Source organism: Somniosus microcephalus, chromosome 13, assembly GCF_052327205.1.
Source record: "Somniosus microcephalus isolate GS21.2 chromosome 13, FLI_Smic_1.0, whole genome shotgun sequence".
Lineage (NCBI taxonomy): Eukaryota > Metazoa > Chordata > Chondrichthyes > Squaliformes > Somniosidae > Somniosus > Somniosus microcephalus.
The window spans coordinates 24,346,476-24,368,076 of NC_140999.1; the positions used below are offsets into that span (position 1 = coordinate 24,346,476).

At 45.2% G+C, this 21,601-nt stretch overlaps 1 protein-coding gene across 2 annotated transcripts in view; it reads right to left on the reverse strand.

The window, feature by feature from the left end:
- Positions 1-21,601, reverse strand: part of LOC147108138 (alpha/beta hydrolase domain-containing protein 17B-like) — an 80,786-nt gene that overhangs the window by 30,488 nt on the left and 28,697 nt on the right. Inside the window, exons 2-3 of one of the 2 annotated variants that reach the window (XM_086004637.1) lie at positions 10,300-10,494; positions 9,681-9,791 (exon numbers count right to left, since the gene is read on the reverse strand). In XM_086004637.1, coding sequence (XP_085860763.1) covers positions 9,681-9,791; positions 10,300-10,494 — 306 coding nt within the window. The remainder of the gene's footprint in view (positions 1-9,680; positions 9,792-10,299; positions 10,495-21,601) is intronic. The other variant, XM_086004639.1, reaches the window with a different exon arrangement.

Sequence of the window (21,601 nt, forward strand, 5' to 3'; positions counted from 1 at the left end):
GAGTGTCGGATCTCAGGGCCCTGTAGGGTCCTTGAGAAGAAGGCCACCGGTCTCCCCTCCTGGTTAAGGGTAGCGGCTAGGGCGAAGTCGGATGCATCGCTCTCCACTTGAAAAGGGATGGACTCATCCACCGCGTGCATTGTGGCCTTAGCAATGTCTCCCTTAATGAGGGAGAAGGCTGCGCACGCTTCCTCCGTAAGGGGGAAGGATGTGGACTTCATGAGGGGTCTGGCTTTGTCCGCATAATTGGGCACCCATTGGGCATAGTGGGCGAAGAGCCCCAGGGTACTCTTCAGCGCCTTTGGACAGTGGGGGAGGGGTAACTCCATGAGGGGGCGCATTCTTTCGGGATCGGGGCCGATGACTCCGTTCTCTACTACGCAGCCGAGGATGGCAAGGCGCGAGGTGTTAAACACACATTTCTCCTTATTGTAGGTGAGGTTCAGCCATTGGGCCGTACGGAGGAATCTTTCCAGATTAACATCATGGTCCTGCCGGTCGCGGCCGCAGATGGCGACGTTATCTAGATAGGGGAACGTGGCGTGCAGCCCGTTCTGGTCAACCATCCGGTCCATCTCCCTTTGGAAGACCGAAACCCCGTTGGTGACGCCGAAGGGAACCCTAAGGAAGTGGTAGAGGCGGCCATTCGCCTCGAAGGCGGTATACTGGCGGTCCTCAGGGCGGATAGGGAGTTGGTGGTAGGCCGCCTTAAGGTCGATGGTAGAGAATACTCGGTATTGTGCAATCTGATTGACCATATCAGATATGCGGGGAAGTGGGTATGCATCCAGCTGGGTGTACCGGTTTATGGTTTGGCTGTAGTCGATGACCAGGCGGTTTTTATTGCCGGTCTTAACGACTACGACCTGGGCACGCCAGGGGCTGGTGCTCCCCTCGATGATGCCCTCCTTCAGGAGACGCTGCACCTCAGAGCTAATGAAAGCTCTGTCCCCGGCGCTGTACCGCCTGCTCTTGGTAGCGACGGGTTTGCAGTCGGGGGTGAGGTTAGCGAACAGGGAAGGTGGCGGGACCTTGAGGGTGGATAGGCCGCAGGTGTTACGCGGTAGGCGGTTTAAAAGCTGCTGGTTGTCGACTGAGTGGGGGGAGGGGTCCACCGTATGCTAGAGTGACACTTGAGGTGGGATTGGAAGTCCAGCCCTAGTGGGATTGGAAGTCCAGCCCTAGTAGGACGGCAGCGCAGAGCTGGGGCAGGACGAGGAGTTTAAAATTTTTATACTCCGTGCCCTTAACCGACAGGGTCACAACACAGTAGCCGCTGATGTCTGTGGCGTGGGACCTCGATGCCATCGAGATCCGGTTGCGCGTTGGCCGGACAGTGAGGGAGTAGTGGCTCACCGTGTCTGGGTGGATGAAACTCTCCGTGCTTCCGCTGTCGAACAGGCAGGTCGTGGCGCGGCCGTTTACTTTGATGTCCATCATGGACTTGGACAGGTGATGCGGGCGGGCTTGGTCCAGTGTGACGGAGGCTAGTGTATGGCTGAGCGAGCTGCTGTAGTCTGCGGGTGAGGCGGTGGTCGGGTCTGGAGGCAAGGTGGCGGTCGAGTGTGGTGGGTAAAATGGCGGCGCCCACGTGGTTGGACAAAATGGCGGAGAAGATGGCTGCCCCCACAGCTCACATGAGGCACTGCTGGTGTCGGTTGCCTGGATCAAAGATGGCCGCCCCATAACTCTCACGTGGGGATGCTGGCATCTGTGGCCTTGATGGAAGATGGCCGCCCCCACAACTCGCATGAGGCATTGCTGGCCTCTGTTGATCTCCCTCTGCAGGCCTTAGCAAAGTGGCCTTTCTTCAGGCAGCTTGAGCACGTCGCGTTTCTCGCTGGGCAGCGCGCCCTCGGGTGTTTCGCCTGGCCGCAGAAGCAGCCGGCGGCCCGATCGCGGGGCTCCGATGTCGCAGCCGGTACCGGGGGTGGCGGTCCCGATCGGGTCCGGGACGCCGACGCTGAGGTAGGTCCCAGGGGCGGCGCTGCGAGGGGTATTGCGGTCGGGGTCGGTCCCGAGTCCCAGGGTCGCGAATTACAGTACCTGGAGTATGCCTCGAGGTCCCGATGGGCCACTTCTAGGGAGCGAGCGAGGGCTGCAGCTGTGTTCAGGTCGAGGTCCTTTGCTTCAAGCAGTCTTTGCCGTGAGTAGTCGGACCGCAGGCCTTTCACGAAGGCATCGCGGATATTATCTTCAGTGTTTTCTGCCGCTGTTACCGCTTTAAAGTCACAGTCCCTGCCGAGTGTTTGTAGCGCCCGTAAAAATTCATCTACAGACTCTCCTGGCTGTTGCGGGCGGGATCTTAGGAGATGTCTGGCATACATGGAATTTACCGGGCTCTGGTACTGTTGTTTCAGCAGGTTGATGGCGGCCTCGTATGTAGTAAGGTCCTGGATGAGTGCGAATACTTTAGGGCTCACTTGGGCGGTCAGAACTCTTAGCTTGGATCTCTGAGGCACGCCGGATTCTCCCAGGTAGGATTCGAAACAGCTCAGCCAGTGTTCGAAGTCGAGGGCTGAGTTTGCTGCCTGTGGGTTTAGATCCAGGTACGGTGGTCGGAGGGCTCGCAGCCAGGCCGGCTGCTGTGGCTGTTGTAGCTGGGCGTCTGGCTGGTCGTTTGGCTGGTCGTTTGGCTGCTCAAGTAACGACATTTTAAAATTTAGCCAATAAAATTGATATACCTATCAATTCATCCAATGAAAAGCGACGAGTTAAGAAAGTAACTATAGGTTTTCATTGGCTAAATAACAGAGCCCACCCTCGTGGGTGATCGGATCCAACAAGGAGGAATGCCAGCCAGTCGACCACCTTTATACCTGGGCAGGTAGGTGGAGCCATGGGCGGAGTCAGCAGTGGTCAGCCCAGGTATAACAGCGTGACAAGAGGTGACCTCGTATAGTGATACAACAGTGTGAACAGTGATAACCATAGAGTAACGATATAACAGTGATAACTATAGTGTAACGATAGTGAACGATAAAAGTGGTTTACCACACAACAACTTGCATTTATATAGCTCCATTAACATAGTAAAACATCCCAGGAGTGTTCAGACAAAATTTGACACCGAGCCACAGAGAGATATTAGGACAGGTGACCAAAAGCTTGGTGAAAGAGGTAGGTTTTAAGAAGCTTCTTAAAGGAGAGGTAGAGAGGTTTTGGGAGGGAATTCCGGAGCTTAGGGTCAAGGCAGCTGAAGACACGGCTGCCAACGGCAAGATGCACGAGCACCCAGAATTGGAGGAGCACAGAGATCTCGGAGGAGGTTGCAGAAATAGGGAGGGCGCGAGGTAAAAACAAAAATTTTAAAAAACGAGGATTTGCAAGACCCGGAGCCAATGCAGGTCAGCAAGCATGGGGCGATGGGTGAACGGGACTTGGTGCGAGTTAGGATACAGGCAGCAGAGTTTTGGATGAGCTGAAGTTAATGGAGGGTGGAAGGTTGAAGGCCGGCCAGGAGAGCATTAGAATAGTCGAATCTGGAGGGAAAAGCATGGATGTGGGTTTCAGCAGCAGGTGGGCTGAGGCAGGGATGTAGACGGATATTGTGGAGGTGGAAGTAGGCTGTCTTGGTGATGGAGAGGATAATAGGTCGGAAGCTCAGCTCCGCACAACTGCCAACAATTTTTTCTAGTTAAGCAACCACGTGTATTTATAGTGGACCCCTCATATCGAAGAGCATCGCACTGCATTGATAAAGAGAAATCACAGATTAATGAGAGCAAACAGGGTTGGTAGATTAAGAGTGAAAACAAGGAAACCAAAGGGATCAAGTTTCCCAAAAGCATTTGGAGACACAATAAATCAGGTGAACAAGTTCAGACAAACACAGGACATCGCAAATACACTTAGCTGTAAAATGAAAATTTGTACAGCCAACACACTGAAAATGCTGTATTATCCAGGAAGTAAGATTACACAGAGGCCCCGATTTTAATGGGGTAGGATGCTCGCGAGCCATGAAGCAGGAGGTGCTTCCAGGAAATCCGTGGACATAGTCCATCACTTTCACCGGAGCCCCACCCAAACTCGGCTACATGCACTACCTGACCGACAGGCGGGAGTGGAAAATCGCCATCAGGATGCTGCAGCCAGGGACCTGCGGGATTGGCCTCTGACATTTAGGTAAGTGGAAAGAGGGGTCGGGTGTCAGTGGACAAAGGTTCCGCTCCTCCCCCTGGCTCACAAGGAAACCTAAAATAAAAATGGAAAGACTTACCTTCTGGACCGCCACTGGTCAAGATCCACCTTCTGGTAGGTTTGGCCTGGCAGGGAAGCAGTCATTGCTGCCTTGCTCAGGCCTCAGACTAAAATAGCAGATCAGGCCCTGGACCAGCTTGGGTCAGGTGCCCGGTTCAAAAGAGCAGGTTAGCATCGGGACACGGCAGAAAAGCAGCGGGATCGGAGGGGCAAGTCATTCCCCTCATTTTAAAAGGCTCCCTGCCCGGCAGGGGGATTTAAAATCGTGGCCTAATGTTATCAACTAATCCTGATGTTGTCCTCATCGAAGTCCACACGCATGCACTTTCTAGCACGTCACTGGAAGCAATGCAGACTGGAACCCTGGCTGATATTTTTTCCCCTGCCTAGTCCAGGCATGCTGAAGGCAATTGTAATGCCAAACCAGTGTCTCAGCTGACACAAGCTAATTTAACACCAACAAGAGATCAAATGTGGGGCCTTCCTAGTCTGTATGCTCAGTACCACACCAGTAGGTGCACCTTTACATTAAAATGAAAACACCGTAAGTGACAAGACACTGTTTATTCAAACCCCTTTGTCTTCTAGTTTCACATGCTCCTCCACCACTCTCCCCCCTGCCCCCCACCCACCCCCCCACCAACAACGATGAAAGGCCTCACTTTTATGTGATGGTACAACTGATAACAAATACTGGGACATACGCATATGCCGAAAATAATGCCACTTTCTCACGCAAGGTTCTCCTTTATACCAACAACTAAGACTCAACCACATATGAGTGGCTAGGGAGGGTGGAGACATGACAGTTTTCACCCTTTCCTTGCCTTAAATGTCCACTTTTATCTGTGGGTCACACCACTATGAACTGATTTCATGGACATGGCAAGACATTTTGTCAGGTTGTATACCCTCACCCTAACGCCCCCACCTGGTCAAAGTAATCCATGCTGGCTACATTATACAATGTCTGCAACCTATTAGCACAGACTTGTTTGTAAGTGAACGACTGCCGCACTGCAAAGTCTTCCGGTTGAGGGATTCCTGCAAAGTGAGCTGCACATGCCATAAAAGGGAACACTGTTGTGTAACAGAGTGTCTTCATTGCATTTAAAGTGCTGGGAGACATTTAAAATGCCAGGTTACACAATATGAAAAGGCTTCACTCTGGTTCTTTTGGGGGGGGGGGGGGGGGGGGGAAAAGAGAACGGAACAATTGCTGTTCCTTAGGGCCACTTAGGATAATTTAATCAATTCAGAATCTTTCACAAGATAATTAGTCACAGGTAAGGATAATGTGAACAGAGAGAGTTGACAGGTGTGCCTTTGAACTTCGATTGCACCAGTCAATTTGATAATTATTTTCCACTCGCAGAGCAGGCAGCGAGTATGTGTGTAGCTGATTGAGTAATTATTTTATGTAGCAAGGAGTCACTTTGAAATCCACTCAAAGCTACACAGGTTTTATCCCACTGAAATCAATGAGAGGGGAAAGGTGTAGGGAAACAGCACCTTGCTGCAGGCACCAAGAGTTTTGCCTGTAAACAACAATTGCAATTTTTTGATAGCAAAAACATACTGATGCTTTCCTTCCATCACTAATGCCAGAAAACAGAAACAAAATGGTCGCTCTATAAATGTGCATCATCATCATACTAAAAAAGGTAAACATTACAGGACTGGGTGATGAAGTAAATTCTAATATTTCCCTTCACCTCTCACTTCCATGTTTGATTCAAGGCCTAATGAGATTAAAGTATCTTCTGTCTGATGGCAGTGGAAGTTTCAGGATAACTGAGCAGTGCCATATCAGCCCCATTCTCCATCTACCATACTTTAAACGTCTGGCCTCGCCATACAAACAGTATCAGATGATGTACAGAAAAGTGGATTAGTGGCCCTCAAGAGACTGCAGCTCAGATGCCACTTCTTCAGGTTTCCAGGTCACCTCAGAGAGGGCGACAGAAAGCATCCTTTCACATTTCGGTGCATCAATTTGAGTCTAATGCCAGTAACTACGGAGGTGTCTACGGTTTGGGCTGTCCCACTTTCTCACCTGAAGATACAGTACCAAGGGAAGAGGACAACCACAATGTGTAAACAGCACCGTCATCCAAGGCGCTTCACAGGAGCGTTATCAAACAAAATTTGACACCAAGCCACATAAGGAGCTATTAGGACAGGTGACCAAAAGCCTGGCCAAAGAGGTGGGTTTTAAGGAGTGTCTTAAAAAGGAGAGAGGTGGAGGCGCTTGGGGAGAGAATTCCAGAGCCTAGGGCCTTGGCAGCTGAAGGCACGGCTGCCAATGGTGGAGCGATTAAAAATCGGGGATGCACAAGAGGCCAGAATTGGATGAGCGCAGAGATCTCGGAGGGTTGTAGGAGGTTACAGAGATAGGGAGGGGAGTGGCCATGGAGGGATTTGAAAACAAGGATGAGAATTTTAAAAATTGAGGCGTTGCTGGACCGGGAGCCAATGTAGATCCGCGAGCACAGGGACGAGGAAGAAAAATCAGGGAACATTTACAAACCCCAAATTTTAAAAAAGGAACTTTTATTTTTCCAATTGACTATCAGTAAGTAGAAAAACAAAGCTTGTTCACACTGTGACATGTGAATGGAAAGTTAAACAAGAGTGCTCTGAACTCTGGGCTGAAGGAATGGCTATTAATCTGAAAAGATGAAACTTTACCTCACCCGAGACTGGAAAGGAATAAATGAAATTAAAAATGACACCACTAACATAACAACCGAGTCATCATATTATGCAACACTGGTAACAGTGTCCCTGGTAGCTGGATGGAAGATTGGTCCTGTAATCGCTTTTGATATCAGATATCTGGAACAGGCAGATCAGTGGAACAGTTAGATCCTCGTAGCAGCATCTGTGACAGACACCACATTTAGTACTGGAAACAGGTCTCAAAATTGGTAGGGTACACTTTCAAATTGATATTTTTGTTTAACCTACAAATAGATTTCAGAGCAGACAGGCGGGAGGGGAAGGCACAGAGCTGCCATCGCCCGCGCATGGCTCTCGTAGTTTTACCTACTTTGTTGCATGGGGATTGGCTAGAGAAGAGTGAGTTTAGAAGAAACTGCTATATTGTGGATGCACAAACACCTCAGGGGGCGGTTTCCTCCGTACATTAGGTGTAGCAAAATAAATAATCACATTTATAAGGAACATATTTACAGTTTAGCAGCAGCTGGTGCACAATGAAAACCTTCCAATATGTGCTTTATAACAGGAAAAGTAGCTTATTTTGAGTCAGCTGATACTTTAAAAAAGGAACTGGACAAATACTTGTAAAGAAAGGGGGTTCAAGGTTAGAGATTTTAATCAGTTTGACTTACATAGGCGTTAGGAAGAGAGTGCGAGATCTTGGGCGATGGTGGTGGTGGCGAAGTACATGGGGGAAGGGGAGAAACAGGTCATAGTAGTAGTCATGCGTGTACTGTAGAAAGGGCTTTATAGGCCTAATGGCCATTTCTGATTCCAGGCTTTTGGGTGTGAGGCATCAGTTTTTGTTAGCTTACATTTACTACACCATGTCTTTATGCCGTTTAACATACAGAAAGAAGTGGATACAGTCAGAGATGCCCTGGGACTGTGTCACCTAGTCAGTTTCACAGCCAAAGTCGATAGTTACAAATTGGATGTTCAACTAAAATAAACACAGCGGAATGACATCATGTACTTTCACAGCAAGATTTCAGAATCGCAGGTTAGTAACAGTAACCAAATAATTGGAATTAGTTTCTAAAAAAAGCAAACAATTGTCACTTTAATTAATGGTCTTCCAATCCACCTGCCCTTTGAGACGTGACAACACTTTTGAACTGCAGATCAGCGCCTTTGTACTTTGTTAGAAACACAGGATTTACACTTCATAGGATCCATGGACGCTACACAAGAGAACAGCTCATCCAGTGATTGATTATTGTTACAGCACACTTCAATTCCAATTGAACTATATTAGATGAGACGGGATTACAGTTGGAGACAGTGGATCCATCAAGGGTCACAATTAATGCAATCAGCAGCATAACTGAACTGGCGCCATGAACGTGAGAGAGGAGGTATTAAAGATCACCGCACCATCCCCCATTGGTGCTCAAGCGTTAGGTGAAATCGCACTGCTCAGTGCGTGTGGCATACTTCCCCTATCGAATACACATTCAAATTAGTTGCAATCAGAAGCCCAAGTGGCAACGGCACTAAAATGTAGATGGTAGGTAAGCTCACCGAAGATTATTCAATTTGTGTTAGGCTAGCGCTGTGAGATGGGGGGTTGTGAAGTGAACGCACTGTCATGAAATGTAACCAAGTCATCGATTCCAGAGGAAGGAGTACATCTTGGTGTTACACTGCCAATCTGAATACCAGGTGAACACAGCACAAACTGGTAATATAACAAGTGAGAAACTTACTCCTCTCACTTGAACATGTCTAAATTTCATAAACCACAACAAATGGGGAGACAGGAGGGGCAATTAAGATTTCTTTTAACTTTCCATCAATTCCAACTGATATGGTAAGATTGAGACTGCTCCTGGGCCATCAATAAATCAGTCTCCCTTGTCTTCAGTCAATGTTTGAGGGTTAATTAATTATGAAAGGTATATTATTACACACAGGCTAAAAGCAGGGGACAGAGAAGTCTCTCTCTCTCTCTCTCTCCATCCCCCTCGACACCGAGAGTGCGGTGAGGTTAGCCGTCAGCAGCAAGTTTCCTGCATTTAAACTTCGAATAGCTTAGTTAGAGAAATGAACCTACATTTAGGGAATTAGCAAGTTGTGACTTATTTTCATAACCAAGGAGTGTAGAGAAAGTGAATGTTGTCACTGTAAAAACTATATACTGTTCATTTATGTAAAATAAACCAGTTGTCAGTTTGGAGCTGTGCCGGACTTGTTAAGAGTGCTTTTCAGTCCACCTTCTGTAACGAGACAGGAACGCAAATGATGGCATTTGCAATATTTCAGTAGCTAGTATATGGACCAAGGGTCTCTGTTACAATCCCTGGGTTTTTGTTTAATTAGATATTTTATGGTAAAATATGCACTCTGAATCATAGGATGCAAGGTCTGCTGAGAGAGAGAGCCCGGTGATGCTGAACATGAGAAAATATCTAGCACAAAAACCCCCAAATTGTGATAGCAGCACTCTTACCTGAGGCAGCAGCTCATGCGTTCAAATCCCACTACAGATTTGAGCAAATAATCTAGACTAACCCTTCAATATAACACCACGGTGCCATCTATCGAATGGGTGTGCCTGTTCAGATGGATATAAAAGATTCCATGATACTAATCAAAGAAAAGCAGGGAGCTATCTCAGTGTCCTGGCCAACACTTCTCGACAAACACCACCAAAAACAGATTATCTGGTCATTCATTCAGTTGCTGTTTGTGGGACTTTGCGGTGTGCAAATTGGCTGCTTTGTTTAACCATGTAACAGCATTGCCTGCACTTCATGAAGTAATCCTCTAGTTGAAGAGATCTTTGGGACATCCTGAAGACACGATGAGGTGCTAAATAAATGCAAGTTCTTTCTCTCTCTCTCCTTCCTATTCCTGGCCACCTGAAATAGATTTTCATAAGGACCACATCAAGAATAGAATCTGTCCTGGAACTTCCTGCCTTAATATGCATGGCTAACACCAAATCTTATGATAAAATACATTACACAATATTGTGGTAAGAGCATGATCGTGATGGTCACAAAATAATATCCACTCAGCATGTGCAAGACTCTACACTAGCATGGCAACACTAAAATCTATACTCTATTCCACATCCTAAAGCATTGCTGGGTATCACTCAAAACCACTATAAAAACAAGACCCATTCAAAAATATAGACAATTCTGAATTAACTGAAGAGTCAGGTATTTCAACACTATCACTCACGGATTATACTTCACATGTTCTACAGTCACCAGCATTCTATCCGCCAAATATGTCAGCACCTTAATGAACTTTATAACTTACAAAGCAATTAGCAAAACATGCAAACTACAATAAGATGAGAAATTTTTACATAAGTAATGAGCTCCTTCAATGTTTAGTAAAACGTCTGATAAAACATACCTGGTCCTTAACGCCTGCCAAGCAGCATCAATATCAGCATACAGGTTCTTCTCAGAAGGTTTTCCATTGCTGACTCCATACCCTGAGTAGTCATAGGAGAAGATATTACAGTTGATTCTGGTGCCTAGACCGATGTAGAAGCTGCTCATCTGACCCAAATCCACTGCATTCCCATGGGAGAAGAGAAGGGTGAACCTGGAAGCAAAAAAAAAAGTACATTTACAAGCCAATAGCAAAGCCATTTTATTAGTGCTAGCATTCTGAGGTAGGAAACTCCACAGGTAGGGAGGTCCAGAAAGTGTCACTATAATGCACTGGATCTGTGGAGTAAATAGAAATGCTTTCTGGCACTGAGAGGCACCTTATTTAAACAGTGAGAGAGAAAGATTCCAGAAACAGATATTTGACATGGTAGAATTCCAATTGCACACTAAAGACCATAAACAGGTAGTTCAGGATATTTTACACCATTAGGGTAGGGTTGCAAAACCCTCCAGCATTATCCTGGAGTCTTGAAGATTAATCTCCAGGAGACTGTCAGGAGCAACCCAGGAGGAAAAATCATAGGGGCATTCAAAAAATTAATTTTCTTTCAAGCACTTTCGTTTATTAGTTATACAAATGTTGAAGTTGGGAAGGAAAAGGCTGTTTGACTGACCGTCAAGAATCATCCAATCGGGTATTGAAGAGTTTGCTCGCTTTCCAGTTGGTGTGGGAAGGCTTTGTGTCATGAGGCTGGACATGTTGGGCGACCAATGGGGAGAGCATGGGGGCGGGGCAGTTGGAGGAAGGAAGTCATGTGATTAAACCTCCAGGAATACATCCAGCCATAAGTTAGGACCCGGACCAATGGCCCGGAATTTGCGGTTGTAATGATGGCGAAACGGTTAACGATCGCCGTCATTACTGTGTAAAGCCGACAGCAACTCCTGGAGTCTGCACATGCACAGTTAAACGTGGAAATCCAGAAGCTGCTGAGAGTGATACCTTGCTCCTGCAACAGGTGTGCTGTTGCACTGCTGGCAGATGGAATCAAATAGAAATCACTGAATTGACACGGACTTCAACTTTTTATGCTCTATTCTAGCTGTAAAAAACCCTTGAAAAAGTTACACCTTATTGAATGAGGTGTAACTGAATTTTTAATGGTGTATTAAGTCATAATTACTGAACAACCTCTCTGGCCCTGAAAACAAATTTTATACTGTGAAGTCTATTTCCTCCATTCCATAATAAAAATATATATATTTTTAAACTTTGATATTTCTGTTTCTGCCTTAATCCCATATGTATGTCCCAATTTTTATTTCGCTTTCTGTAAAATTATTAAAAAGCGAATGATAAAACCTGCTTTTTACTTCCAGGTTTGCTGTCTGAGAATTTTTCAATGTGATTGGCTGCTTTGCCTGCTTGGTGACATCACTGTTGCTGGATACCAGAGAATCCCTATAGATGGCACAGAATGAAACTGACGCAGAAAAGGTGAAATCGGCGACACAGAGCCCGCTAAAACTTTGTGGGCAGTGGTGAGCGCCGTCACTTTGCCACTGACCACAAAATCCGGGCCAATATGTCTACAATAAGTGTATGTGCAGTCTTGATGCTGTACCATGGACCTGATCTATCCATTAGGCTCAAGATCCCATTTTGTAGCTACCAGATATAATCACTTACAAGGCAGTAAAGTACTCGTAAGCCAAAGCTGGCCCGTGATTCTGTGAATGTTGCAGCTTTGATCTCAGAAGGTAACATTAACCTATTTTTCCCAACAATGTACATTCACAGGAGTAGAATTTTACAGAATGTGCTACTCTGAACAATGCAATATTCTTATTGCAAAGCAACACAATGTGCTCAGCATAATCACAAGGCCTTAACAGCCAGTTTAGTCTCAGACAAGCAGCGCGACAAATCAGAGACAGTAAAAAATTCAAGAGAGATTGTGGCGAGGTAGAGCTGGGTGTCGTCAGCGTACATGTGGAACCTGACGTCGTGTTTTCCAATGAGGTCGCCAAGAGGCAGTATGTAGATGAGAAATAGCCAAGGATAACTCCTTGGGGAACTCGAGGTAAGGGTGCAGGAGCGGGCAGAGAAGCCATTGCATGCGATTCTCTGGCTACGACCAATTAGATAGGAATGGAACCAGGCGAGGGCAGTTCCACTCAGCTGGACAACAGAGTAGAGGCGTTGAAGGAGGATGGTGTGGCCAACCCTGTCAAAGGCTGAAGACAGATCGAGAAGGAGGAGAAGGGATAGATTTTTTCCACGGTTACAGTCACAAGGATTTGTGACTTTGATGAGGATCATTTCACTGCTGTGGCAGGAGCAGAAACTTGATTGGAAGGGCTTCAAACATGGAGTTGCAGGAAAGAAGGGCAAGGATTTGGGAGGCGACTGGACAGGAGAGGAAAAGGAGGCTGATGAGGCAGTAGTTTGCAAGGATTGAGGGGTCAAGGGTGGGGTTTTATTTTGACGAGTGGGGTGTTGACAGCAGATTTGATGGGGAGAGGGACAGTACCTGAGGAGAGGAAACCGTCAACAGTATCAGCTAACATTTGGTGGGGGGGGGGGGGGGGGGGAGGAAGAAGAGAGTTGGATTTTTTGGCTCCTGTTCTACAGCAGGCTGGTGATGTGGTTACAGTAATTAATCAGATACCAGAATGCACTAAATACAGACAAATGCAGTCAAATGGAGTTGGGTTTCCACTCAGTGATGTCACATCTTGCGTATGGCGCTGAACTCAGGATGCCACACTGTTCTTGAGATGGATTTGCTATACTCAAATATTTAATTAATTATATGAATTAAGTCAATGTAATACATGATCTAAACACAATGTACGCTGGATGAAAAAAAAATTATACTGTAAATGTGTTTGAATTCATTGAGTTCACAAAGGCGCAAAACTCAAATAGAACGAGGAATTGCCCTGTAACAATGAATGTAACATGGTGTGAAAAGGTTAGTGTTTATTGTGAATTTCAATGCACCAGGGACTGTTCTACTACGAGGGTTGTGTACAACCCTCCCGGATTGCCCTGGAGTCTCCCGGGTATAAAAAGACTAATCGACTGGATACTCCTGCAAGCAACCCGGGAGGAATTTCTTCTCCCATTGCACCCCAGCTGCATTCCCAACAAACAGCAGGGATACACCGTGCCCAGGGCTACACCGTGCCCCTGCGATATGCACGTTTTAACCGGTAAACGTGATAGAGCAGTCCCTGGAGCCCAGAGGATTGTGGGTATTGCAGCCACCAATTTCCAAGACCATTGATGTGTCTGGCAACCAATGGCAGAAACGAGGGGGGGGGGGGGGGGGCCCAGAGTGGTTGGAGGTGGGAGGTCCTGTGGTGAAATCTGCTGGAATTTTGTCTAAGCAGATTTGGTCACCCTATTGTACACAGTGAAGTTTCATGACAAAGTGGACCCATCCATGTTTAAAAAAAAAAATGCACAGCAAAGAACTCATTGATGAGATTTTTATATTGATTTTCAGGTCAGTGGCTGTGATTTTCTCAATTTTTCTGCAGCTTATTTCAACACCAAGTTCGGAGAGCGAATGGAATCGCATAGGCATCCGATTTTTAGCCAGTCCAAATTCTCCTTTATTCTTTCACATAATCTAGTGTAATATAGAGTAACAGCCCAATTCATTTCACCATACATATAACATCCATTATTTACAGACCCCTACTAATAGAATAATCATACTTTAAAAGAGCCCTAACTATGAAAACCATTCATTAAAACAGCTGTTAGCATAGTTCCCAAACCAATAATGTAGAGAGGGGTCTGCTGTATTGGATTATCTTAATTATTGAACTGCCAAAATTACCTTACTGTAACATTATACTTTCTGTAAGCAAATTAATAATACTCTCCCACTCAAATGTGAATTACTCAGCAACACAAATTCTACACCAGGAGTGAGGCTTTCTGTGCTCTTTTTTTAATCTAAGTGTCAGAGGTGCCAGCACGGAGTGTACCAGGACTTTGACTCCTATTTTTACAGTGAGTCAGTTTCCTGCACAGGCACAACAGCAAAACTTTGACAATCTCCATGCACAAACCTGCCTGTTGCCTCAGTGATTATGAAGTGTTTACATCACTCATATCCCAGGTTCACTCAGCACAACTTTATCAAAATATAGACAGCGAAACCAGTTTTGGAGAAACTACTCATCTACACTGACCAGATGCATTCATTGCTACATAGGTGTTTCACTGCATTGTGAACTTAAGATCACGGTTACACAAGTCTGATCTTGATGATAGAAATGGGATTTATAAAGAACAATTGATGTCCAAGTCATTTGATAGTTTAAGGGAAAAGCTCTATCTTACAATTTGGGCTCAACCCTAACTCTCTCCATTTGTGTTCACAGCAAAATGCAGTTTCCATAAGCAATCCCTTGTCTCTTGACTTAAAACTTACAACCAAGCGTGTTGAGTGGAAATGGTGTGCCACAGGATGAACAATTAGCCTTTTACCCAAATATTACATGCTACAGGTTACATGGACTGCCCACCATGCACTCCTGGCATCTCCAACATTAACAGGTTTATTTACACCAATTTTTAAATTGCGCAGAAATGAAAAGACAACAGAACAATCAGCAATGCTCGATTTATAAACTGTCTCAAAAATAATAACTGGCAGATATGTTCAGACTTTTTACTGATTTTTTGATGATTATAATATGAATGCTTCTTTGCTCCAAGGACTGGCCACCACAAGATGGAAACAAGAGAACTACAGAATAGGAAAGCCTATTATTCTATAAGCTAACTTTTGGCATCACAGGTCAAAACAGTCCTTTCACACTAGGCATGTAAACTTGTTTATAATCAACTTTAGCTTTCAGGCTTTTAGAGCGTAAACAGACAGCTTCCGGAATCTGATGAGCTTTATTTATTTATGACAGTCGGCTTGCATATCGAATAGCTTAGCTGTTCTCAAACAGATAGCTTGGCACCAGTATGAGACTTCAAGCTCACACTGCATTAACATCTCAAAGTCATGAGGTAATTTCTGATGCAATTAATTTATACGTATAGGCAATCAACAATACCATAAGGAACGGGTCTTGCCTCAAAACCAATAGTTATCTTGAGACAGATGTGTACTGTCTCACTTTCCACCATACGAAAAAAGCAGTTGAGCAAAGTTTCATTTTAAATGCACAATATATTGTCCTATCTAAAATTTAGTTTGAAATATATATTAGGAGCCAATTAATGCAATCCCATCACGGTAGCAGCAGCAGTATTGCTCTTTGTTGCTGCATGCACCTATGCTGCATGAGGTGACCTATGCGAGAGCAGGTTCCTTTGCTTAATATCGCAGTGATCGCTTAATAGCGCACAACACCTGAAGCAAAGTGACCACAATTTCTGGTACCAGCAGTTCCTAAAGGGCTGCTGGTTGCTTTAAAGCTGTACTGCTACTGAAGGGCAGAAATGGCTGCAAGCTCAAGATGACAAATTATACCTTTCCAGGTGCAGCTTCAGAGGTCCTGCTGTTGAATTTGCAAGAAAAAAAATTGAGATCCTTTTTGGAGCAGAGGGGTTTTCCTCTCTGATCAGTAGGACAAGTTATCCTGGAAAGAGATAGTTGGCAGAGTGAAAGTTGTCTCACCTAACCAGATCCTAGGGGCAGATGTCAGTGGTAAGCGTGCTCACACTGTGCTTAATTTTGCAATGCTCCCTTACAATGTATCTTAATAGGACTTCATCATAAGCTTGGTGGAACTTCACAGAGGGAGGTTGCACATCACTACAGCTACTGTTTATTTACTTTTCAAATTCATAGGAATGTCCATATTTTAGCACTGTGCTCTGCATTAAGCAACACCACGATTTTAAAATTCTCATCCTGGTTTTCAATCTCCCCATGGCCTCGCCCCTCCCCATCTCTGTAACCTGCTCCAGCCCCACAACCCTCCGAGATATCTGCGCTCCTCCAATTCTGGCCTCTTGAGCATCCCTGATTTTAATTGCTCCACCGTTGCAGGCCGTGCCTTCATCTGCCGAGGCCCTAAGCTGTGGAGTTCCCTCCCTAAACCTCTCCAACCTCCTTTAAGATGCTCCTGAAAACCTATGTCTGTGACCAATCTGCCCCAATATCTCCTTTAGGTGGCTCGGTCAAATTTTGCTCGATAAAACTCCTGTAAAGTGCCTTGGAACGTTTTACTACATTAAAGGCGCTATATAAATACAAGTTGTTGTTGTATTGTCATAATGTCCCATGTGTCTGTCCTGTCACCCATAAAAAGTGACAAGGAAAACACATCAAAACAACATTAGCCAACACAAGGTACCAGCATTTACATAGACTCACTCAAGGTGGCTGATGGCTGGATCCTCTTGTCACTGGTTGTGGCTGGTTCTCTTTTTCTCCACCTGTTCCATGACAATGGTCCTTTACAGAGTATGGTTGTGTAAGTTGCATCAGGTTGCAATCACCTTGGATGCACAGATTGGCCTTCAATTCATACCCTTGCTCCAGCATGAACCAGCAGCTACAAAAGGGATGGCCTATGGGACCGGGATGTCCTATTTAGGCAGAGCCCTGGTTCAGTTCCTTTGGCCAATGTACCAGCAGTAAATGAGGTGCAGAGTTTAGCAGGTTTCAATAGCTGCAGCGATCAAATCCAAGGACACCATAATGGGCCAACTACATGATGCAACTATCAAGCAAGCTCCCCGTTAAGGAATAGGAACTACCATGTGTACACAGACCAACCAGCCAGTGCCCCTTTTACAAAGTGGTGTTCAGGTACTGAGACTTCACTATGGGCCAAGGCATTCAGTATTTTTCTTGAGGTCTTAATGAGGCAAGCACATGTCTGGCATGCTAACCCTCAGCTGCATAGGTGCTTTTTCCACTACATTATACCACACTATGCATTACAGGTGCACAGTAGGCCTTGGACTTAAGTACCAGATAATGCACATCACCTGTACCTGATGCACACCAACACAACAGGTGCCAAGATAGTGATTTTCCTACTTAAAGCCAGAAATCTGCTTCGATCACACTCTAAATCTGGGTGTCCTATCCATCACTAAACTGAGAATTTAAGCTACTGTGGTTTCCATTTGGACTTCCAGGTCCAGTTTTCAACAGCTATATTACAGAAATGACTAGCATAAGGTTTTCAGACGTGTGCAAGTCTAAATAGGCAAAGCCATTGAATAAGGCTTATTGTCATTTGAATTCAATAAAGTTTATAAGTGCAGTTTCACTTATGAGTAACCACTGCTGCCATTTAAGGCGTCCGCCTTGGCTCAGTGGCGGCTCAGTGGCAGCACTTTGCCTCCAAGTCAGAATGTTTTGGGTTCAAAACCCACTCGAGATTTGAGCATATAATCTAAGCTAGCATTTCTGTGTAGTACTGAAGGAGTGCTGCACTATCGGAGGCGCCATCTTTCGGATGAGATGTTAAACCAAGGTTCCGTCTGCTCTCTCAAGTGGACGTAAAGATGCCATGGCACTATTCGAAGAGGAGCAGGTGGCGTTCTCTCGGTGTCCTGGTCAATATTTATCCCTCAACCAACATTACTAAAACAGATTACCTGGTCATTTATTTCACTGTTTGTGGGAGCTTGCTGAGCGCAAATTAGCTGTTGCGTTTCCTACATTACAAGTGACTACACGTCAAAAGGACTTAATTGGCTGTAAAGCGCTTTGGAATGTCCTGAAACACACTATATAAATGCGTCTTTCTTTTAAGGGGTGATCACGTTCCAAAGTCCCAAGCAAACAATATGTGTCGTTAGGATTTGCTACACAGATCAATAACTGTAATGCCAGTAAAATATCTATTTATCAAATCTTTAGAAATTGTTTTAACAGTTCATTCTGTCTGGACAGCTTGGGGTTTTTACATCAAGATGTGTTATCACCAGGTGCAAGGACAGACTGTGGTAAATGTACCAAAAGGCTACATCCTACACAGCTGCAGCCTCAGCCCTCGACAGTTCGATTTACCCCGTCTTCATAAGAATGTCAAGAACGAAGAACAAGAAGCAGACACTGATCCCATCCCGCTCATTGTGTCATTAAGGTCTTGTTCCCGGACTTAACCTGGCCATTTTCTCATGGTCAATATCACTATAAAGTGGCCAGTTAAGACTCTGCAGCATGCAATGTTTCACAAACACATCTGTTGAGCCAGTTGTCAAAGCTTTATTTAAAGCTGGTCTGTCCATTCACCTGTTTGATGAAAATGCCGATTCTATTTTAAACGATTCACTAGACCCTCATTCCTTCCGTTTTGAAGCACATTTAAAACATGGGTGAAGCGATCAGACTGTAGCTGTGTGCATCACCTACCTATATCCTGAACTTATCTCCCAGACAGCCTTTTGGCACAACAGCAAAATCTACAGGTTCACTACGGCCTCTGTCGCATGCCTGATCCCAAGAGACCCAAGACCAGCTGGGTTGTGGGGCTGTAGAGCTTCCTCCAGCGAGAGGAGTGATCAATAAATTCTGTTTTAAAAGATTTTACAAATAAATAAGTAAAGCTCACAAACTCTTTACTGCTTGTTGACAGTCTACAGGAGGTACCAATTACATCCCAAATAGCTTGGACAGCATGGAGTGACTGAGTCGTCTTAGGCAGATTTAGTGTTTGATGATAATTTTGTATCCAAATCAGACTGACAGAGTGAATAAATAGTTCAAACACAACAGTGAGGATAGGAGTTCAAAAATGATGTAAACAAAGACTTAAACCAAATATGTTTTCAGATCAATAATCATTTTCCCAGTGATACTTGTAACATATACACCAATCACCATTTTCTACATTACAACAGTGACTACACTTCATTTAGGACAGAGATGAGGAGGAATTTCTTCACCCAGAGAGTGGTGAACCCGTGGAATTCTCTACCACAGAAGGCAGTGGAGGCCAATTCATTAAATATATTCAAGAAGGAGTTAGATATATTTCTTAAGGCTAAAGGGATCAAGGGATATGGAGAGAAAGCAGGGACAGGGTACTGAATTTGGATGATCAGCCATGATCTCATTGAATGGCGGCGCAGGCTCGAGGGGCCAAATGGCCTACTCCTGCTCCTATCTTCTATGTCTATGTTTCTATGTAAAAAAAGTACTTAAAAGGCTGTAAAGTGCTTTGGGACGTCCGGAGGTGGTGAAAGGCGCTATATAAATGCAGGTCTTTTTCCCCCCAATGAGCCTCACTGAAACAGGTTACTGAAAAATGTAGTTTAAAAAGGCATAACTCTGATTTTCTTCATTTCCAAAAGCTGACAGACCGCATTGCGGTACTGGAGCTGCGATTGGATGCATACTGGAGCGTTCACGATGCTTGGGACATCGTGAATAGCACGTTTACGGAGTTGGACACACCGCAGGTAGAGGTTGGACAGGAAGAAAGGGAACGGGTGACCAACAGGCAGAGTACTAGGCGCAGGCAGGTAGTGCAAGGGTCCCCTGTGGCCATCCCCCTCGCCAACAGATACACCACTTTGAGTACTGTTGGGGGGATGGCTTATCAGAGGAAGGCAGCAGCAGCCAACTTCCTGGCACCAGGGGTGGCTCTGCTGCACAGAATGGGAGGAAAAAGAGGGGTAGAGCTGTAGTAATAGGGGATTCAATTGTAAGGGGAATAGATAGGCGTTTCTGCGGTCACAAACGAGACTCCAGGATGGTATGTTGCCTCTCTGGTGCAAGGGTCAAGGATGTCTCCGAGCAGCTGCAGAACATCTTGGAAGGGGAGGGTGAACAGCCAGTTGTCGTGGTGCATATAGACACCAGCGATATAGGTAAAAAGCGGGATGAGGTCCTAAAAGCGGAATATAGGGAGTTAGGAGATAAATTTAAAAAAACAGGACCTCAAAAGGTAGTAATCTCAGGATTGCTACCAGTGCCACGTGCTAGTCAGAGTAGAAATAGAAGGATACTTCAGATGAATACGTGGCTAGAGGAATGGTGCCAGGGGGAGGGATTCAAGTTCCTGGGACATTGGAACCGGTTCTGGGGGAGGTGGGACCAGTTCAAACCAGACGGTTTGCACCTGGGCAGGGCTGGAACCGATGTCCTAGGGGGAGTGTTTGCTAGTGCTGTGGGGGAGGGTTTAAACTAAAATGGCAGGGGGTTGGGAACCTGAGCAGGGAGACAGGAAAGGGAAACAAGGATAAAAGCAAAAGATAGGAAGGAGAAAAACAAAAGTGAGTCAGATAATTCAACAGTTTAAATCAAACGTGGCCACAGTAAATAATAATTCTAATAGGTCTAAGAGCATTAAAAAAACAAGCTTGAAGGCTTTGTGTCTTAATGCAAGGACCATTTGTAATAAGGTGGATGAATTGGCTGCACAAATAGAGGTAAACAAATATGATTTGGTTGGGATTACGGAAACGTGGCTCAAGGAAGGCCAGGACTGGGAACTCAACATCCAGGGGTATTCGATATTCAAGAAAGATAGGCAAAAAGGAAAGGGAGGTGGGGTAGCATTACTGGTTAAAGAAGGGATTAACACAATTGTAATGAAGGATATTAGCTCTGATGATGTGGAATCTGTATGGGTAGAATTGAGAAATACTAAGGGGACAAAAACATTAGTGGGAGTGGTATATAGACCTCCAAACAGTAAGGCGGAGGTTGGGGATGGCATTAAAAGAGAAATTAAAGAAGCGTGCAATAAGGGCACAGCAGTCATCATGGGTGACTTTAATCTACATATAGATTGGGCCAACCAAATTAGTAACAATACCGTGGAGGAGGAATTCCTGGAGTGTTTACGGGATGGTTTCCTGGACCAATATGTCGAGGAAACCAGAGATCAGGCCATCTTAGACTGGGTATTATGTAACGAGAAAGGATTAATTAGCAATCTTGTTGTAGGAGGCCCCTTGGGTCGGAGCGATCATAATATGATCGAATTCTTCATTAAATGGAGAATGAAGTAGTTGACTCAGAGACTAGTGTCCTCAATTTAAATAAAGGAAACTACAATGGTCTGAGGAGCGAGTTGGGTAGGATTGATTGGGGAATGGCACTCAAAGGATTGACGGTGGATAGGCAATGGCAAACATTCAAAGACCGAATGGATGAGCTACAGAATTTGTTCATCCCAGTTTGGCATAAAAATAAAACAAAAAAGGTGACTCAACTGTGGCTAACAAGGGAAATTAGGGATAGCATAAGATCCAAGGAGAGGACATATAAATTGGCCAGAAAAAGCAATAACCCCGAGGATTGGGAGCAGTTTAGGATTCAACAAAGGAGGACAAAGGGATTAATTAAGAAAGGGAAAATAGAATA